We start from the raw sequence: 21400 nt of genomic DNA on the forward strand, positions 1-21400 counted from the left end.
TTCAGGCTTTAGTTCAGGTCCCATGTCTTCCATGGGGCTCTCCCCTAACCCCAGTTCTCTCCCCCCTCACATTTATCAGGAGCAGGTTGTTCATGACTCCTTTGACCCCTTTATTCCAGCCTTTGACATGTGGTAGCTGTGTCTTCCATGGCTTGTAAATATGGGGGTTGGGACTGGAACCCAGGGCTCTGGAACCCAGGTCTTCTCTTAGGTCAAAAAATTCAGAGCAATAAGATCTCTTGGATCATCTAGGCCAACCTTCTCATTTTGTGGAGGGGGAACCTAAAATCCAGTGGAAATGAGTGATTTGGCCAAGGTCACTCAAGTACTGAGCAGCAGATCAGGGATTCAAACCAAAGTTCTTTGTTTCTACTTCCACCACTCTTTCCACATCACCACATTGTTCCTCTGTAGTAATCACCATCATCATCATCATCATCATCATCATCCCTAACATTTATATAGTGCCTGCTACGTGCCAGGTATTGTGCCAAGTGCTTTGCAAATATTATTTTATTTGATCCCCACAATGATCCTGGGAGGTAGGTGATCTTATTATTCCCACTTTACAGTTAAGGAAACTGAGGTAGAAAGAGGTTACACAACTGCCCAGGGTCACAAAACTAGTGTCTGAGGTCAGATTTAAACTCAGGAGATCCTGACTGCAGGTCACGTGCTCCATCCCCTGTGTTACTGGCTACCTAATGTATTGTTTCTTAAAAAGCTTCATCTAGGGGGCAACTAGGTGATGCAGTGGATAGAGCACTGGCCCTGGATTCAGGAGGACTTGAGTTCAAATCCAGCCTCAGACACATAACACTAGCTGTGTGACCCATTGTCCAACCAAAAAAAAACCAAACCCCAAACCAAACCAAACAAAAAAAAGCTTCATCTGACATAGATATTGGTTTATCCTGTGGAATGTTGGAATCAGTCTGCAACAGGGGAATATCAGAAACCATGGGTGCCGTCTCAATGCTGCCCATGAGCTAAGGGACCCACTTTCCTCCAGGATCTCTGGACAGGAAGGACATATTGGCTGGCTAAGAACCACTCCGACTGCATTAGTTGGTTTCTCTTTATATCTATTTTATTTCCTTTCCCCTGTATAATGGGCCCATTTCTCAGGATCCTCTGGTTAGTATTCTGCAATCACCTGTGGAAGATACAAGAGAGGAGTTCAGGAAAGAAGGAACTTTTGTAGCTCTCTGCCTTATGGACTTGTCTGTCAATATCAGATGGCCCAAGATGGCAGCTTGAAGCTATACTTGGAGGATTTGCAATATTTTTAGAGGATGGAGGAGGAGGCAAGAAGTATTTCCAGCTTTCATTTATTTTTCTTAACTTTTCCTTAATATCCAAGTCATGGAAATGCTCTTGGTCCAGTGGTTCCCTACAAGCACTAGCTCAGGTCATTCTTTTTCTTTTTAAAAATTTTTTTATCTAATTTCATTTAAAAAAATTTATATCACATTCATTTTCAAACACTTCTCTTTTAGATCCCTTTCTTGTGAGACATTTGTTGTAACAAAGATTTATAAAGCAGTTCTGTAGAGCTAATCAACATATCAACCATGTCTGCCAGAATATGCAGTTGTCCATAGCCCTAGTCTCCCACTTCTGCAAAGAGTAGAGGGATGGGCATTTTCTCGACTCTTCTCTGGGCGGAAACTTAGCCTTTGTAATGTCACTTCCTTCACTGAAAGCTTCCTAAATGCTTAGGTCTGCCACCCTTATTTCAGTTCTTCAACGATTTGGTTTGATTTTCTCCATCAAGAACTCTCTTGATGTTCGAAAGTCAGAGCTTGCTGACTCATGTGTCCAGAGGGGATCCCAGGTGATGACAATCAGGGCTTTTGTGCCACTGTCTGGAGAGTGCTGAGCCCAAGATAACAACCTGCATCATGAATTTCATTCCCTTTCTCCTCTATCAAGGAGATCTTAAAAAGTCTTAAACAGACTCAAAAAGTTTTTACTTTTTATGATCCCAGGTTACTTCTACTTCTAATAGTTTATGTTCTCACATTTTAAGTTTTGAAGGCCCTTTTAGCTCTCACATTCTCTGCCCTAAGACCCCTCCCAGCTCAGACATCCAGTGTTCTAAGGGCAGGATACTCCCAGCCCTGACCTTCTGTATTCTAAGGCCCTCCCAGCTCTGACATTCTGAGTTCTAAAGGTCCTCCAAGCTCTGACGTTCTATGTTCTAAGAGCCACTCCAATTCTGACATTCTGTGTTCTAAGGGCCCTCCCACCTCTGACCTTCTGTTTTCTAAAGTCTTTCCCAGCTCTGACCTGTGCTCTAAAGCCCTGCCAGCTCTGACCTTCTCTGTTCTAGTGGTCCCTTTCAGCCTTCACATTCAATGATCTAGGGTTCTTTTTAGTCCCTAAATGTTCCACTTCAAGGTCCCTCTGAACTCTCCCAATCTGTGTTCTAAGATCTCTTCTAGTTCTAATGTTCTCAGAACACAGATTCATTTCCTTCTCAACTCTCAGGAAGAAACTACTTCTCCACCAGGCAGAGTGGCTGCTCTTAAGACCTCATATGCCCATCTTTCCATGCATGTCTTCATACTATGCCAAGGAAGCAGAGCAGGGCTCTGGCCTTGGGAATAAGTGGAAACCTCTCACCTTATCGATCCAGTCATTGTAGTTGGAGACGCGGGTGAAGACAGAGGGTTTCCTGGGGTAGTTGCAGCCAAGGGATGAGCCAAAGCTCACGATGCCGTGCACTTCCCAGGATCCATCAGATGTCTGGCAGTTCAGTGGGCCACCAGAGTCTCCCTGAGGGTAAACCAAGGTTCAATGAGGCTGGATTAAGGGTCTTTGGGGGGGATATCTTACAGAGACAGAAGTTGGCTTTTCCAATAAGTTCATGACTTGTGTATTCAACACAAGTATTTGGCTGTGCTACGCAACATTCTGGCTCTGGAAAGGGAGAAGCCAATGGTGGAAGTGGCTACAGCATGGTCAGGCTCTAAAGTGAGGCTAGAATAGGTGTTCTGTCCTTCAAACAGCATTGTGAAAGGGTTCCTGAGCATACCCATGGGCAGAATGACTAGGACTGTACTTTGAGGGATGTGAAAGAGTCCCTGGTCCTCAAATATCTCTCTCACCAGCAGGCCTGACATTATGCCTAAGATTCACCATTCCTTTGGAATTACGGTTGAAATGTCAATACTTCTAGGAAATTTCTGGTCAAGCCATTATCAGCCATTAAAACCAAAGATGTAGGGCTTAGGACCATAGCTTGAGAGCTGGCCCTTAGAAGGCTTCTACTTCAATCCCTTTGTTTTATAGTTAAAGAACTGGGAATTTGGAGTGGATAAATGACTTACTCAACATCACAGGGTAAAAACTATGATAATGGTAATGATGACTGTATTTGACTTTTAGCCCTTTGACTCTTGTGAAATACTTAACACATATTTATCTCCCAGAAGCCTCCCAATTGAAGTCATTGAAGTCTACATTTATGAGGTGGGTCCTACAGGCATTCATTGTCCTAGTTTTACAGATGAGGAAACTGAGGCTCAATGAGATTAAATTTTTGTTCTTGTTATTTAGTCATGTCTGACTCTTTGATCTTTTGGGGGGTTTTCTTGGCAAAGACATTGGAGTAGTTTATCAATTCCTTCTCCAGCTCATGAAGCAAACAGGATTCAGTGACTTGCTCAGGGTCCCTCAGCTGGTAAGTGTTTGAGGCCAGATTTGAACTCATAAAGATGAATCTTTCTCAGTCCAAACCCAGTGCTCTATCCACTGTGCCATCTAGCTGCAAGATTAAGTTGTCATGCCGGGCAAGTTGCATGGGTTTGAATCTAGGTCTTCTCGATCTTTCCAGCAATCTTTCCACTTTGTCTCCCTGCCTCTCTTGTTCATAGGATCATAACTGTAGTGATGGAAAAGACCTCAGAGGCCATATGGTCAAGTTTCCTCATTTTTCAGACAGGCAACAAACCCAGGGAGGTGGCTTAAGGTCGTATAGGCAATAAGAAACAGACTTTGGACTCACGTTCTAATTCCCTTGCCAGCCAGTTTCTCATCTATCTGGAATGAAGCAAGTGTGGCCCTCCCTATATGGTCATGTGTGGTCAGAGAGTGGGGCGTGTATGGGGCAGGGAGATCTGCCCATCTTCCACACTTACATTGCAACTGGATGTCACTCCATCACCACCGGCACACACCATGTTGTTTTTCACAGAGCTGCCCCACCAGCTGGAGAGGGAGCAGGTAGCATAGTCTACCACCAGCAAGGGAGCCTGCTGCAAGATATCTGGGATTTCTCCATCAGCTGGAATGAGACCAGAGACAGAAAGAGTTCATGGGAGGAGATCTCATGAGAAACATGGTGCTCTGGAAATTATAGAAGCATCCAATGATAGTATGAGGAGAAGAAAGGAATCGTGGGAGGAAGAGGGACCTGCCCAAAGTCACTCTGCTAGTAAATGGGAGGAGGTGGGATTTGGACCCAGATCTTCTGCAAGACCAATGCTCTTTGGATCCCCAGAATCAGGAAAACATCCTTCAAATGTCTCCACTACAGTTTTCTTGAAGGTTACAAAATGCCAACTGTAATACTGGTAGCTTGCATTTCTGCGGCACCATAAAGTCTGCAAAGTTCTTTCCTGACAACTGGCCCATGAGGGAGGTTGTGCAAATATTGTTATCTCTATTTTACAGATGGGGAAATTGAGTCTCACAGAGAAGTGCCTCCTTTATAGTCTTAGCTAAGGGTATGGCAAAGCAGGGATTTGAATCCAAATTCTCTTTCTCAAAGTCGTAGGATCCTAGATTTAGGGCTAGAAATGAACTCAGAGTCCATTCTTCTCATTTTACAGATGGGAGAACTGAGGCCTGTGTATGTTAGTCAAAGTCACACGGTTAGTGAGCATCAAGAGGTGATGACACAGGAACAGACAGGACTGTGGACTTCTGGGCAAATTAGTCCAGAGTGTCCCCACGCAACTCTCTATGACTTTAAATGACGGGGACAATGCCAGTCTGCCTCAGTAGAGGAAGGATCCTTTCCAGAAGCTCCCTGAGGACTGATGAAATCAGGAAGTCTGGTTAAAAAAAATAAACAAAGAAAGCAAAAAAAACCTCAAAAGAAAACCTCTGACTTCAAGGTCCATGCTCTTCCCACTGTCCTGCTCTGCCTCACCAATCTTGGAGGTTCCTTCCAGTTTTCAGTCCCATGACGGAAGCTTTACGAGTGTTATTGCGCTTTTCGGCAATGTGATGCATGAGGAAATAGAGGTTCAAAGACCAGAGGACCATAGGATTTAGAGCTGGAAGGGATCGTCCGTCATTCATGTAGTCTAATCTGCTCATATTACGGGTGAGGCAAAGACTGAAGTGCTAAGGTGCTAAGATACATAGTAATTAAGTAACAGAGTTTTGATGTGAACCTCTATCTTCTGACTACTAGTGTACTTCCTACTTTTACAACTACATTGGTGGCCATTTGTTATACTATATCTTAGTTAACAGCTAAGTACTTTAACATTCGGCTTCAATTTCAACTTTCAATGCCCTCTTTCATTTCCATATAATTGACATAGAATTTGTATCTCATTCCTAGATCTCAGACACATTTATTCAAGGTAAACCCAATGGATATGATTTCAACTGGGGAGGTATTGAAGTGCAATGGAAGAGACCTGAATTGGAGTCAGAGGACCTGGGTTCAAATTCTGACTCTGTTATCTACAACTTAATGATCTTGGGTCAGTGACTCCACTTCCCCTGGCTTGTTTCCTCTTCTGGAAAATGGTGAAGTTAGAATTGATGGCCTCTGAGATGGCTTCCAGCCAAGAGCGCGCTGGAGTCAGCTCCTCCTGGCTTCAGACAGCCAACTGTTAAATTTTCAGTGTGAGCATTTATACCGTGGAAAGAAGCAAATGCTATGTATATATCAGGTTAAATTTGTTGTTTTGTTAATTGTCTAGACTTAGTTCTTTACAAAGAAAGCCTAAATGCTGCAGCTTAAACTTAAGTGTGTTTTCCCCTCTCCCTTTCTCCCCTCTCTGAGAGCCAGCTTTTAAAGATTTACCAGCCTATCTGTGCTTCCTGTTTCAGATCTTCTGGAATCTTCCTTCTACAATTGTTTCTTATCTAGTAACGTTGACCTGCATTCCTGACCCCAGAATTGCATATCAGCAGAAGACCAGGGAAGCTCAGAGCCAGGGGGAAAAGTGAGAAAGGTTGATGGACCCTGAGAACCTTTTCAGGGTTCAAGGCCCTGAGGCCAAAGTTAGGAGATCATTGACTGTTCTGGATTCCAAACTATGGCCGTGTGGTTTAATGGGATGGACATTAGGTTTGTTATCAGAAAATCTGGCTGAAACTTCACCTCTGCTACTTAGTAACTTGGTCAGTTCCTCCTCTCTGGCCCCTCATAATCAGGGGATCAACATCACACTCTCCAAACCCCTTTCACCTCTAAATCTTGGGGCCTTTTCTCCACTTTATTTTAGCTTCCTCTGCTCCCTGTCACCCTTCTCCCATCAGCCTCAGGCAACAGAATGGGGAGAGAGCCTCCCAGGTCTTTGGTCTCCTTCAAATGATTGGATGGGCTCTGACTCCTTTCTCTCCCTGACCACTACCCTGCTATCCCTTCCCACATCTGGGCTCCCACTTACTTTGCAGCCGTCCCCAGCCTGTGACATAGCAGACATAATTGTTGGGCAGGATAGTACCAGCAGAAGGCAGGCAGGCTAGCTGAATCTTGTCAGTCAGAGAGACTGAGCTGGCCAGTTTGAGCAGGGCGATGTCATTCCTGAGTGTGGGAGAGAGAAGAGTGAAAGTCTGAAGAGAGTGGACTTCTGGCCAGTTTCTTTTCCCAATTTAACCTGAGTTCACCCCAACAAAATGCAGCCATCCCAGAGTCTTGTGTTCTCTTTCATAATCCTGTATGGATTGATGAAGTCATACCTCATTTAAACTCTTGTATACACACACATACACACACACACACACACACACACACACACACACACCCCACATAGATGATGACCGGGCAGGGATAAGGTGCAACCTATGTTGTTGGAGGAAGTACCTGTATCCATGAGCTCACAGATCCATTGGAATGTGTGGCTTGGAGTAATGGTGATTTCTAAGCACTTAGAGGGAATGTTTGGAATGTATTTGGAGACTATCAGGTCAGTAAGTAGGTCTCCTTGGCTCTTGTCCCTTTCTTCTCAATTCTATCCTTAGGCCATGGCCTCATGGACATGGCTAAAGCATTGGTTCCTTGGGTCCTCCCTGCTCAGAGAGCTTTGGTGAAGGACTCCTCATTAGAGAATCTGAGACCATGAGAGCCCAAAAGGAACTTGGAAGTCCTTCAGAGGTGTCAAACTCCCATGTCTCATGAGGACCAGCAAAATTCCCTAGTACAACTCAAACCAGATTAAAATGTGATTGAGAAATACAGTGGAAAGGAACTGGGAATTGGGAAAAATAAATACAAATACAGTGTAACATAGATAATGTGAATTTGTGGTTTTCTAAGTCAATATGCCACTGGTAGGGATCCATTTGTATTTGAGTTTGACACCACTGAAAATTTCTAAACCACCAGAAGTTCAACACAACAGGGGGGCAGTGTGTCACAGAGGAAAGCCTCCTAGACATAGAATGGTCTGACCTAAGGGTCAAAGGACCTGAGCCCTGATCCTGGTTCTGTCACTTACTCCTTGTGTGTACAAATCACTTAAAAAAATCTCTATACCTCAGTTTCCTTATCTGTATAATGAGGGAGTTATACTACATGGCTTCTAAGGTCTCTCTGGCTTTTTGTGGTTAGGATACTATGATTTTAAGGGACAGGGGTATATTCCATTTGGGGAGAGTTCTCAGCATTAGGAAGTATTTTCTTACATTGAGCCTAATTGGAATTATCTACAACTCTATCCACACTCTCTCCTCCCTGACTCCTACTTTAAGAATCTCTGGCTTCTTTTCAGACTGAGCGCGTCTCATATTCTGCAGGCAGTCTTTCCCAGTCCCCCCAGCTGTTAGTGCCTTCACTGCTGAGATTATTTTCCGTTGATTCTGTATAGGTCTTCTGTGTATCTAATTATTTACATGTTTGTCTTCCCTATTAGAATGTGAGCTCTGTGAGGGCAGGGACTGCCTTTGCCTTTCTTTGTATCTGTAGAACTTGGCAGAGTTCTTGGAACATAGTAGGGGTTTAATAAATGTTTGTTGACTGACTTACATGAGACAGACCTTCAGATAGATAGATAAAGCATTTATTAAATGCTTCAAATATTTGGAGACAGTGGTCACATCTCCCTAAAGTTTTCTCAAAGCTGAATATTCCCAGTCTGATTAGTGATCCTTGCATCAAGTTAAGGAAATGGAAACTTACTTATGTAATAAGTATATGTTCTCCAGGAGGTGTTTTCCTATATAACATTTGAATTGGTTGGCTGCTAAGGTCTCTCTCAACCCTGAAATTCTGTGATTCTCCTTCCTAAACAGTCTCCTTCCTATCTGGTTACTCTCATGTGGACATGCTGCAGTTTGTCAATGTCCTTCCTAAAATGTGGCTGTAGATGTGACCTGTGATCTGGGGTCTGTCTAGTGGGACCATCACTACTCTTATTGTAGACATTTTCATGCATTCCTTTCCATACATTCCCATTACTTAAGTATATTCTCATTAGAGTTCATCCTTTCCATTCCTAGGAGGTTAAGACACTAGGCAGAGGGCATCTTCTTCTCAAGGGAAGATTAGCTGTTTCTTTCTTAGCCTCACTGCCTTCCATAAGAACCCCTTCCCTCTTCCCAATTCAACCCAAAGAAGAAAATGCTCTTAAGGTACCCATTGGAGAGCTTGTTAGAGTTCCAGCTTCCATGGATCACTGCTTTTGAAACGCTGATAGCAAGAGATCCTTCTTCATCAGTGGATAGGCTGTGTCTCCCAACCAGCACTCTATAGGTCTTAGAAGAGCTGCAGAAAAGAGAAAGGAGAGGTTGAGAGGGTCAGCTCTGCAGGGTGTGATGGTCATCAGGATCATGGACAAGGGTTGCAGTTTTACATCCAGAACCCATCTTTGACCCTCACAGTTTCCCAAGAGCCCAGCATAGGGCTTGTGACAATTTACACCAAGACTCTTTGGTGGGCTCTTGGCCTGGGTTTTCTTCAACGATTCTGGGGAAGACTGAAAAGACCTGTAACTTGAGGGGTATGGTGCATCCTCTGCCAATGCTTCCAGAACCTGAAACACTGGTTCTCAAACATTGTTACATGTTAGAACCCCTTAGATTAAAAAAAAACTTTGGCCAGGCCAAATCCTCTAAAATTATTATTTTTTTAATGTTTACTAAGAAACAACATAGTCAATTGGATGGCACAGTGGATAGAGCTGGTCCTGGAATCAAGAATATCTGAATTCAAAGCTGGCCTCAGACACTAGCTATATGACCTTGGGCAAGTCACTGTTTGCCTCAGTTTCCTCATCTGTGAAATGAGCTAGAGAAGGAAATGGCAAACCACTCCAGTATTTTCACCAAGCAAACCCCAATAGGGTTATGAAGAATCAGACAAGATTGAAATGATTAAACAACAACAAGAAACAATATAAAGTTCATTAAACAAACAAACAAACAAAACTTTGGTTGTTTCATGGTTGCTTGTCACATTGTTTGAGAAACATTGCCCTAGGAGATGGCTCAGTGAGTGAGTTTCCCCAAACTAAAAGCCTTGCTCAGACTGAGGTCATGGTGTAGTGGAAAAAGTGACCAATCTGGAGTTTAGGTCTGGGTTTGAATTCTGGCTTTGACACTTACTAGCTGTGGGACCTTGGGCAAACCCCTTCTCTCCTTGTAGCCTCTGTTTCCATATGTGTAAAACAAGGTAGATGGACTAGAACCAGGGATTCTTGACCTGGGGACCATGAATTTATTTTTAAGAAGATTTTTGTAACTGTATTTTAGTATGTTTCAAATCTTTTATACTTTATTTTGCGCTTTTAAAAACATGATTCTGAGAAGGGGCTCTGCAAGATTCTGCCAAAGGGATCTAGGAAACAAAGAAGGTTAAGAACTGCTGTTAGATGATCTCTGAAGTCCCTGCTATCGTATGGTCGATGAACCTAACCTCTGGTGCTGAGCCTTGGCTGGCCTTCAAATGATGGATACCCTGTTCATTCTTCACCCTGAACTTGAAGTCTTTGGAACTTGGGAGGACTGGTCCAAGTATGTCTACTGTCATGGCATTTGAGAATACAAAGCCATGTCTACACCAAGGTGAAGCATTGGAAGGGAACTTTAGTGGAGGAAAAAGGGGGAGAGAAAGAGAGAAGGAGAGAGGGAGAGAGAGAGAGGAGAGAGAGAGAGAGAGAGAGAGAGAGAGAGAGAGAGAGAGAGAGGAAGGGGAGAGAGAGACAGAGAGAGACAGAGAGACAGAGAGAAGAAGAAGAAGAAGAAGAGAGGAAAAGAGAGAGGGAAGGAGAAAGAGAAATAGTGAGACAGAAAGAGAAAGAGGGAGAGAGAGAATAGTGGAAGAGAGTGAGGAGGAAGAGAAAGAGAGTATGAAAGAGAAAAAGATGGAGAGAGAGAAAGAGAGAGAGAGGCAGGGATAGAGAGAGCGGGAGAACACTATATTTTCCCTTTTTTGACATGGGTAATACTATTTAATAACATGCCTCCATTTCAGTGTAAATAGGGCAGTCCAATTGAAATATTTTCTCCCTTTTTAAAGAAAAAATAATTTATTTATTTTTAGTTTTCAACATTCACGTCCATAAGATTTTGAGTTTTAAATTTTCTCCCCCTCCCTTTCCTTCACCCTCCCGAAGACAGTGTGCAATCTGATATAAGTTCTACTTATGCATTCATATTAAACATATTTTCACATTAGTCATGATGTAAAGAAGAATTAGAACTAATGAGAGGACCCACAAGAAAGAAGAAACAAAAGAAAAAAACAAAAGAAAAGACGAGCAAATAGTATGCTTCCATCTGCATTCAGATTCTGAAATGCATTTTCAGTCATGAGTGTTTTGGAGTTGTCTAAGATCCTTGCATTGCTGAGAAGAGCTAAGTCTATCAAAGTTGGTCATTGCACGATGTGGTTGTTACTGTGTACAGTGTTCTCCTAATTCTGCTCATTTCACTCAGCATCAGTTCATATAAGATTTTCCAGGTTTTTCTGAAGTCTGCTTGCTCATCATTTCTTACAGCACAATAGTATTCATTACATTCATATATCACACCTTGTTCAGCTATTCCCCAACTGATGGGTATACCCTCAATTTTCAATTCTTTGCCACCACAAAAAAAGCTGCTATAAATATTTTTGTACATGTGGGTCCTTTTCCTATTTTTATGATCTCTTTGAGATATAGCCCTAGAAGTGCTATTGCTGGGTCAAAGGGTATGTACATTTTTATAGCCCTTTGGCATAGTTCCAAATTGCTCTCCAGAATGGTTGGATCAGTTCAGAACTCCACTAACAATGCATTAGTGTTCCAGTTTTCCCACATCTTCTCCAACATTTATCATTTTCCTGTTTTGTCTTGTTAACCAATCTGATAGGTTTGAGATGGTACCTCAGAGTTGTTTTGATTTGCATTTCTCTAATCAATAGTGATTTAGAGCATTTTTTTCATATGACTATAGATAGCTTTAATTTCTTCCTCTGAAAACTGCCTGTTCATATCCTTTGACCATTCATCAATTGAGGAATGACTTGTATTCTTATAAATTTGACTCAATTTTCTGCCTTTCTTTACTCCTGGTTATGGAAGAAGCCAACTCAAAGACAGGGTCAGCTCTGTCTCAGACCCCTGAGGCCAATGACAGACTACTATTAGGAAGTCTCTATCTCTTCATCTGAAATACAAGTTGTCCCCCAAGCCCAATGGCTAATTGGTTGGGAACCCAGCATGGAAATGTGCTTTTTGCATGCTATAAATATTGGTGAGGAAATGGCTTGTTTTCAGAAGCCTGCTTGCCCTAGAGAGATGTGCTTCTCAGTGTGCCAACTGATATTTCCTTCTGTCTTGGCTTGGAACTATGAATGAAGTAAAGCCTTTTTACTGACTTGGACCCTAAGTTGCAAACAACAGTTATCTACCCCCCCAAAACAGAATTCAATCACTCTAGCCAAGTGACTTATTTATAAGATTCCTTTAAAGAGTTTAAGTTAATCAGACACATTATGTCAAACGCATAGGTTTGATCATTGAGGTCCCAAGCCCCAGAAATAAGTGTTTGCAAATGGTGGAGACATAGACTGGATAGGAATCCTAGAAGAGTTACCTGATGCAGTGAGCGGCAGTCATTACCCAGTTCCTTTCTATCAGGGATCCCCCACAGGTGTGTTTCCACACACCGCTGGAAAGGTATTGAAGAGAGACCTGAGTAGAAAAATACAGAGTATAAAGGTGCTGAGAAGTCTAAGTCTATGTTGGTCAGTCAGCCAATAAAACATTTATTAAGCACCTACTATGTGCCAGGCATTGTGCTAAGTGCTGGGGTACAAAAATGACAAAAGACAGTCCTTGCACTCAAGGAGCTTGCAATCTAATAGAGGAGACAGCATACAAATAATATATAAACTAAGTATATACAGAATACATAGGAAATAATGAACAGAGGGAGGTAGGAGGATTAAGAGGGGCTGAGAAAGGTTTCCAGTAGAAGATGGGATTTCAGATGGGACTTGAAGGAGATCAGGGAAGCCAGTAGGCAGAGATGAGGAGGGAGAGCATTCCAGGCATGAGAGACAGCCAGAGAAAATGCCTGAAGCCAAGAGATGGAGGGTCTTGTTACAACAGCCAGGAGGCCAGTGTCAGTGCACATATTGGGGAACAAGGTGATAGAAGACTGAAAGGCAGGAGGGTGGTAGGTTAGGAAGGGCTTTGGATTCCAAGAAGAGACTTTTCTGTTTGATCCAGGAAGTGAGAGGGAACCATCAGAGTTTACTGAGTGGGGGGGGAGGGGTGAGTGCAGGTCAGACCTGCACATTAAGAAGATCAGTCTGGCTGCTGAATGGAGGATGGATTGGAGTGTTGGAGAGAGTTGAGGCAGGCAGACTCCCCAGGAGGCAATTTAACTAGTGCAGATGTGAGGAGGTGAGGGCTGTGCACCAGAGTGGTACCATCTGCTTTCTCTCTTTTCTTTTACTGAATAAGATTTCGTTCCCTCTGTGGGTTAGGGCTGCCTCATCCCTCAGCCATTTTAGTGACTTTGGTTTTGTGCTCAATCAGTCATTCAGTTCAATAGGCAATTGACAATTCAGTGTCAAGATCCTTAACATTTTCCTTCTTTGCAATGCTGGGTCCTACTTCCCCTTCCTCCTTTGCCACCAGTTCTTTTGGTGAAGTCCTCACTCCTTCCTCTTCAGTTCCAGACCCTGGAAATCTCTCCTCTCTTCCATACTAGCTCTGACTTTTATATGAGCTCCTCAGGTCATGACCTCACTCAGTCTGAGCAGACTCCTTAGGGCACCTAATTGGAATGTCTTTGATTCAGGCCTCAATCATACCTAGTTAGCATTTAAGATATGTTTTTACTTGGTAAATGTATCAGGGTTTAGCATCCTGACAATTACTTTAAATGGGGTGGAGTGATTTGATTGGTTTATTCAGTTGATCCCCCCTTACATTACATCACTCTCTCTCTCTCTCTCTCTCTCTCTCTCTCTCTCTCTCTCTCTCTCTCTCTCTCTCTCTCTCTCTCTCTCTCTCTCTCTCTCTCTCTCCCTCCCTCTTCATTTACCACTGAAGCCAACAGCCAACGTGGGTGCTGATTGCAGATTGTTTACAGATTGCAATCAGGGCTATAAACCAGTCCTGGGAGATTCAAGGCAGGTTCCAAGGAAGGAAAATATAGAGTATGTGTGAGAGCCATAGGCTATAGCTTATAAACAGGCTTCAGGAGCAAAGGAATAGATGAAAATCTATAATTAGGCTAAAAAGGTTGGTCAAAGCCAGGCACAGAAATCCTTTGATAGACTTCCTGCTTTAACAGTATCTGGTGGCTAACTTCCCAGATTTGACTGGCCAGTTGGAGGAAGACTTTGATTTGACATGGACACCTGGAAGATTGGGTCCTACTAGAATTCTGTATTAAAGGCTCCTTGACATCAATGATCTGCTTGATGGGGCTTTGGAAGCCTGTCATTCAGAGCTTTCTGTAATCATCATAGGGTTTCTGTAATCAGCTTGGTGCTATAACTTAAAGATCTGGGAAAGGTTGGGAGGCAAGGGCAGCACCATTTGGTGGAGGAAGGGGCAAAGGTGGGGATGGCAGCTATCACTCATTTCTTCGCATCCAAATACTTTTCCTACTTTTCAGGGTGGTGGGGGTGGCAGAGGGCATGGAAGGGAGTGGCAGTGGTCCAGTCTTGAAGACAGAAAGAGCTGCCCCACAGCATGACAAAAAGGTTATATGGGAAGGCCTAATGGGTTCCTCATTCCCACCTTCATGCCACTCCCCCACAATCGATCAAGGGTGAAGTAGGACTCAGAAGCTTCCCATCCTACTATTGTATCTTTGATTGTACAAAGGTGTGTCCAGGTGATGGCCCTGAGCTCTTGGTGAGCTTTGGGAAAATGGGGCTGGAGAAGAACAAGTTCTGCTAAAACATTATTGCACCTTCAGTGTAAGACAGCAGCCACTTCCCATCTCCCTGTGCATTTTGCTTCCCATCCCAAACAATTAAATCATTAACGCAATTACTATACACCCAAAACTTACTGGAACACATGTGATTTAGCTTATCACAGAATAATTCCCTATAAGAGAGGGATTAACAAGATGTGCATTTATAAAAAGGCACTACAAGCACCCCTCCGCCATTATGTAGCAACCCATCCTGTCTAACCCTAATGTCATCTCTGAGTGGAGTAAAGGGCAATTACTGACCTGCCAGGGCCAACTGTTAGGCAGCACATCTTCTCCTCCAACTACCCTGCTCACGCTGGGCTGGTAGGTAGGGACCCCCACAGCCTAGAACTGAAACACAGGGTGAGAGTTAAGGAAGGCAGAGGAGATATCATCAGACCAAGCCACCCCATTGGCCCACATAGCCACATCATGTAGCCCTGGCCCTGACCCCACACCTGTGATGATAGAACACCCAGACAAGTAGGGATAGTGGGAGGTGGTTTTGACCATTTCCCTGACTTGATGCCCAGTGACCCCTTGCAACTCCTCCTTAATTCTTCATACCCCACAAGACTGAGATCCATGGAAGGGAAGATGACCAAGAAGAGATGGTCCATGTGATAGGTATTGGGGGAGACTACAGCCCAGAACAAAGTGACTGAATGATGAGAACTCACATTCCTGTAACACATTCAAAAGCATCAAGTACTTTGTTCACCTTGCCCTTCAACATAGACCGTGTATTATTATGACCCCCATTTTACAGAGGGTGAAACTAAGGCAGAGAGAGGGAGAGGAGTAATTTGCTCAGGTTCACACAGCTAGTAAATATCAACCTGGGATTTGAACTGGGTTACTGCTGATTGATTATAAATCTCATCTGAGGCAGCATGGTGTAATGGAAAGATTCTAGATTTGGAGCCAGAGAATTTGGTTTGAATTCTGTCTCTGTTGGTTCTGACCAGTTTGAACTGGGGTTAAGTCATTACCTCTCTGGAACTGAGGTACCTTATTTGTAAGTGAGGGCAGGGCATAAATGAGGCAGTCTGATACATATGTTCTCAAAGGGTGGTCTTTGGGACTCTTTCAGGATGTCAATGAGTACAGAATTATTTTCATTATAATATTGATGTCTTAATTTCTAATGTGGTGAATACCAATAGACAAAATTCACATAAACCCTTTGTGGGGAGGAGTCCTCAATAATAATTTTTAATTGTATAAAGGGATCCTGAGACTGCTGGATTAGTGGATAAAGAGCTGCCCTTGAAACTGGACCACCTTGATTAAAATCCCATCTTAGATACTTACTGTGTGATCCTGGGCAAGTCGCTTAACCTTTATGTACCTCAATTTCCTCATCTATAAAATGAGGAGATTGGATGCAATGACCTCTAAAGTCTTTTCCTGTTCCAAATCTGATTTTCCTTTCTGCTATACCACACTAAATCTTTCATTCCCTGCTTCCCTCACTCCCTCCCCAGCCATAAGTTTTACCTCCAGCCACCAGCGCTGAGACCAGTAGGAGCTTGATCATGGTGCCTCCTTAGGTTTCCCCTAAGACTGAGGAAAGGCCACAGAGAAGGTCTTCCTTAAATCAGAGCTCTTATCATCAGCCCCGGATGTGTGCAGAACACAAGTGGGACTTTTCTCAGGACGTGATGGAAAAAAATTGTTTGTCCATTTTTTTCCCTTCCCAACATATGCTACGCATTTTATTGGAAATATTTAAGCAAAATATTGGAATTGGACCTTAGATTCCACCTGCTTTGTGAGCTATGATGTATGTTTGGGGTGAAGACAAGATGACTTTACATCTCTGAAAATATATATTAACTAAATAGAAAAAGAGGATTAATGAATTGGGCATACATAAAGAAAAACACCCTGTAATTTAACAAATTAACCAGCTTACAAAAATCACAAAGAAAATCTGAAAATTAGAATAGAAGTAAATCTGAAGATGAAGCTAATAAAGGGTAGTTGTTTAAAGACTAACATAATTGATAAGCCATTACTTAATTTGATGGAGAGATAGACAGACAGATGGAAAGAAGGAGGAGGTGGAAAAGGAGTGTCCAAACTAAAAATGAACAAGGTAAATTCCCAATGAATAGTTGAGTTCTTCAGGGGAGACCCCAGCGAGAAAGATGAAGGCTATGGATCCATCTTCTAGTAAATGTGGAGAACAGGGAGAATTCCCAGGGGCCTTGACTCACCCTGAGATGTTTCTAAGTAATGGCCATATAGTGTGACCAAAAGACTGTTGTCTGTGCCCAAAGGGCAGTGAACTTGCCTCTCTCCTGGAGGAGAAATTGAAGAGCCTTGAGGAACACTTCTCCACACTCTAAGTTATTAAGGGCAGGTGTCACATGGAATGTTCAGGAGGACTAGCACCTCTGGTGTGAGGGCTCCCTGAGCCCTTTTCAGGGCTGCTCATCCACCTTCGGTGTCCAGCATCACCCAAATGTCACTTGTGGCTCCAAGAAGCCGGAGCGTGTGCAGCTGTCACTCCTCGGTGAAATGTCTCAGCAGATGGGCTAAACCACATTGAGGGTAATTGATGGTCCTCAAATCTCTCAGTGAGTGGGAGGCAGTGTACCCTAAGCATATGAAGACTTCCCCTGGCAAAATGGGAGGATGAGAACAATTAGTTCCAATGGCGATGAAGGTGGCTGAAGCAGGCACTCTGGAGCCCTTAGAGTTTGGTAAGACATTGAAGACTCCAAGGTCATCCACTGCATTCCAGGCCTTAGCCAGTTGTCCTAACTTTTGTCTTGCCTCGGAACTTCAATGGCTCTGGAAGAGAGAGTGAGGCTGATGATTATGCAATTCTGTCTCACTCGATTGCAATTCATGTGCACCTTAAAACATTACCCTCTTTGAAAATAGAGGGCAAACAACATCAACAGGGGCAATGCATTGTTCTTTAAAAAGACAGAAGAAGGGCAGCTAGGTGGTGCAGTGGAGAGAGCACCAGCCCTGGAGTCAGGAGGACCCGAGTTCAAATCTGGCTTCAGACACATGACACTCACTAGCCGTGTAACTCTGGGCAAGTCACTTAACCCCAATTGCCTCCCACCTCCCCGCTAAAAAAAAAAAAACCACAGAAGCATTTTAATGTGAAAATAAAGGGAAAAAAAGGATCTGAGGAAGCAGAGGTGAATCCTGTGTCAGAAGGTTAGAAGATGAAAAAACGCGACTTAGAGGAAGAGGAGAATGAATACTGAACACTGGGAACTAAGAAACAAACTTCAGTGTCTTCTACAAGGGTGGGGGGCTAGATTCTTTTAAGAGGAAGGGGCTAGACTCACTGAGGAGAAACATCTGCATGTTCTTCAAGAGGTGATATAGTAATCCATGGAGGCTTTCAAGTGCAAGAGCAGCCACGAGAGGTCCAGGAAAGAGAAGAATCGGGGTGACTTCCTGCTGACGAGCATTGAGGCAGCTGTTCTACCTGTTGTTGAAAACACCAATGAAGAAGTCTGCTTGTTTCCTGACTGTGTATCCAAGGTGACACAGAGAATCTTTCAAGACCTGTTAAAACAGGTCCAATTCCAGTGATTTATCTGGACACACTGTACTTGTAGAATGAACCTAGAAAGCATCGCCAATGTTTATAGAATCTTGGATGAGAAACTGACAAGCAGAGGTGGTATTATCTTCCTAAACACCATTAGACCAGAGTTTCTTAACCTTTTTTTTTTTGGTGCCACGGACACCCTGTAAAGTCTGGGGAAGCCTTCTCAGAATCAAGTTTTTAAATGTACAAAGCAAGATATATAGGATTAGAAAGGAAACCAATTATTTTGAACTAATTAGAAAAATATTTTATTAATTTATTTTAATTTATTAACAGTCACTTCTGTAAGGTTTTGATTTTTAAATTTTTCTCCCCCTCACTCCTCTCCTTCCCCAAGATTGCACTCAATCAGATATAGGCTATACATATACATTCCTATTAAACATATTTTCACATTAGTGATGTTGTAAGGAAGAATTAAAAACGATAGGAGGAACCACAAGAAAGAGAAAACAAAACAAAAGAGAAGTAAAAAATAGAGAATGGTATGCTTCAATCTGCATTCAAACTCTATAGTTCTTTCTTTGGATGTGGATAGCATTTTCCATCATGTAGAAAAATATTTTAAAAAAATGTTTCTAGCCCCTGCCAGGAAGGCCCACAGCAGTTTGTCCTTGATGGACATCAAGTAAGGAAAAAGGACCAAGGTGTCCTCCACTCTCAGATCAGGCCCAGCAGCCAATCCAAAGTCTATTTCATCATATTCTTGAGCTATACATGCTCATATTGTGAAGTGGAGAGCAGAGTCCTTCATCACATACCATCACACGCTCCCAGAAGTGAGTTCACCAATTCCCTCTTTTGGCAAAAGTGGAGTGTGCTCTGAGCACAGGCCTCCCCTTGGCCAGTCCCCCTGGGATACTTGTGTTTGGTGAATATGACCAAAGGGGGTTTAAACTGAAAAGAGGAAGAGGAGGCAAACCTGCCATACATGTCCAAGAAGCTGAATGCCCTAAATGGAAGTTTGTTGTTATTGTTATTTGTCTTTCATTCTCAAAGAGGACCATGACATCAGGGAGGTGATGCTATGAAATGCAAGGAAATTGGATTTAAGCGAGGGAGGGCTGTGTAAAGTCACCAGCCTTTCTCCTCTGGAGCCATCAAACTTGTTTATCTGGCCCATGGAGTAGAATCAAGAGTAATGGTGGAATCAGGAGTGATGAATCACCTTGAGGGTGGGGATTGCATTATTCTTTGCATAAAGTATTGAAAATAAAGAAAATTTGCTTTTACATAAAGAAAAAGAATGCAATCAATTGGGAAAGGATGCAAGGCATTGTCTTTTTCATGGATAATGATAACAGTAATAATAATAATAATTAAAGCTGAGGTTTAAATAACACTTAGACCATGCTAAGTGCTTTACAATTATTATCTCAGTTGATCTATGCAACAACCCTGGGAGATAGGTGGTCGTTAACCCCATTCTACAGATGAGAAAACTGAGGCAAAGAGAGATGAAATGACTTGCCCAAGGTCACATAGCTAGTAAGTGTTTGAGGCTTGATTTGAACTCAGGACTTCCTGACTCCAGGCCCAGTGTTCTATCTACTGGGCCACTTAGGTGCTCCAAATAAGTGGCTTGGTGTTTCAAAGAAGCAGAAAGCAGGAAAAGGATTTTGTTTTAGTAAAAACCGCTAAAATCCAAGTATAAAGAAACATCTTTTAGGTGGGATGTGAATGGTTCCTAGTGGAAAATAGACTTTAGAATAAAGACAAAGGCTCAAATCACCTTGTAAAGGATGTAAATTAATGCTCTCTGTGTGTGTGTGTGTGTGTGTGTGTGTGTGAATAGCTTGATGGGGCAGTGAAACAATTTTTATTTATGAAAAACTGGTAGAATGTGAGTGTGAAGAAACACAGTTTTCAATGACTCGGGCTGTGGAAGAGGAATATTTAGCTGCAGGTCTGTCCATTTCTTTTCTAGGCTAATTATGCTCAGTTACTTCAATCAGTCCTCATTTACCATGGAGTCAAGACCTTTCTCCATCTTAGCTGCCCTCCTTTGGACACAGTCAAGCTCTATCAATATCCTTCTCCAACCATGACCCAGAGCTGAACATATTACTACAGCTAAGGTCTGATCAAGTCCTGGTTCCTGGAAGCTATGTCTTTTAATTTAACCCAATATTTATTAGCTTTCCTGGCTGCCATTCCATACTGATTTAATTTAATTGATTTTAATCGATTTAATTATGCCTTTGCTTATTTTTTACTATATGATTTTGCCAAAAGTCCAGGGCTTTTTGCTCATGACAAAAGCTCCATAGGATATAAGTGTTCAGAACCAGTCTATTCTTCTCATAGTACATTGTATGTATTATGGACAGAGTACATGATAATAATAATAATAATAATATGATAGCTAACTTTGACATAGTTCTTACTATGTACCAGGCACAGTGCTAAATGCTGAGGATACAAAAAAAGGCAAATGACAGTCCCTGCCCTCAAGGAGCTGACAGTCTAATGGAGAAGACAATGAGCAAACACATATTTATAAACAAGCTATGTACAGGATAAATAGGAAACAATTAAGAAGGAAGCCACTAGAATTCAGGGGATTTGAGGAAGGCTCCCTGTAGAAGGGGAGATTTTAGTTGGGACTAGAAGGAAGCCAGGGAAGCCAGGAGGCGGGGATGAGAAGGAGGAGCGTTCTAGGCATGGGGGACAGGCAGAGAACATGCCTGGAGCCCAGGGATGTGTCTTGTTCATGGAACAGCAAGGAGACCAGTATCACTGGATCAAAAAGTTCCTGGTGGGAGTCAGGAGTGAGAAGACTGGAAAGATAGGAGAGGTTAGGTCAGGAAGGGCTTTGAATGCCAAGTACAGGATTTTTTATTTGATCTGGAGGCCTGCTGCCAAGGAAACAAGGGAAGGGGGGCATGTGACTTCTTTCTTCCCCTGTCAACACCTTCTCAAGGCCCCCAGTTGTCTGGGCAACCTGAGAAAAGGGTCAGGTGAAAACTGATTAGGCACCTGGCTTTGCTTCCACCCCTCGCTTCCTGAGAGAGGCCCTGGGCCAACATGGTGCTACCGGTCAAGGCCCTTGGCAGTGGTGACTCAAGGGCCAGTTCTGGGCACTGGGAACATCGATCCACATAGACAGCTTTGTTTCTCTGCATCAGGTAGTGAGTGGCCTATCAGTCTCCGTATCAATCAATTAGCATTTCTTGAGGGAAGGATTACTGTGTA

The 21400-nt window shown here is 42.9% G+C and overlaps 1 protein-coding gene across 1 annotated transcript; it reads right to left on the reverse strand.

Moving 5' to 3' along the window:
• Positions 1 to 1076: 1076 nt before the first annotated feature.
• Positions 1077 to 16159, reverse strand: LOC110197911 (chymotrypsin-like elastase family member 2A). The gene is made up of 9 exons (XM_078146671.1): positions 16120 to 16159; positions 16068 to 16072; positions 14881 to 14964; positions 12271 to 12368; positions 8828 to 8956; positions 6642 to 6778; positions 4146 to 4291; positions 2629 to 2781; positions 1077 to 1156 (listed from the first exon to the last, which is right to left on the reverse strand). The coding sequence occupies exons 1-9, from the start codon at positions 16157 to 16159 to the stop codon at positions 1139 to 1141; spliced, it is 810 nt and encodes a 269-aa protein (XP_078002797.1). The 3' UTR covers positions 1077 to 1138.
• Between the last annotated feature and the right edge of the window lie 5241 nt (positions 16160 to 21400).

This window comes from Phascolarctos cinereus, unplaced genomic scaffold (assembly GCF_003287225.1).
Source record: "Phascolarctos cinereus isolate Bilbo 61053 unplaced genomic scaffold, phaCin_HiC Scaffold_726;HRSCAF=1367, whole genome shotgun sequence".
In the NCBI taxonomy this organism is placed as follows: Eukaryota; Metazoa; Chordata; class Mammalia; order Diprotodontia; family Phascolarctidae; genus Phascolarctos; species Phascolarctos cinereus.

What these genes read in the sequence shown, in the direction of transcription:
- LOC110197911 (XM_078146671.1), bottom strand. Translation starts at nt 16,159, where the DNA reads ATGATCAAGCTCCTACTGGTCTCAGCGCTGGTGGCTGGAG. An exon ending in CTAACAGTTGGCCCTGGCAG is followed by an intron (nt 12,369 to 14,880) that starts GTCAGTAATTGC and finishes TTTTCTACTCAG; the next exon opens with GTCTCTCTTCAATACCTTTC. An exon ending in ACTGCCGCTCACTGCATCAG is followed by an intron (nt 8,957 to 12,270) that starts GTAACTCTTCTA and finishes TCTTTTCTGCAG; the next exon opens with CTCTTCTAAGACCTATAGAG.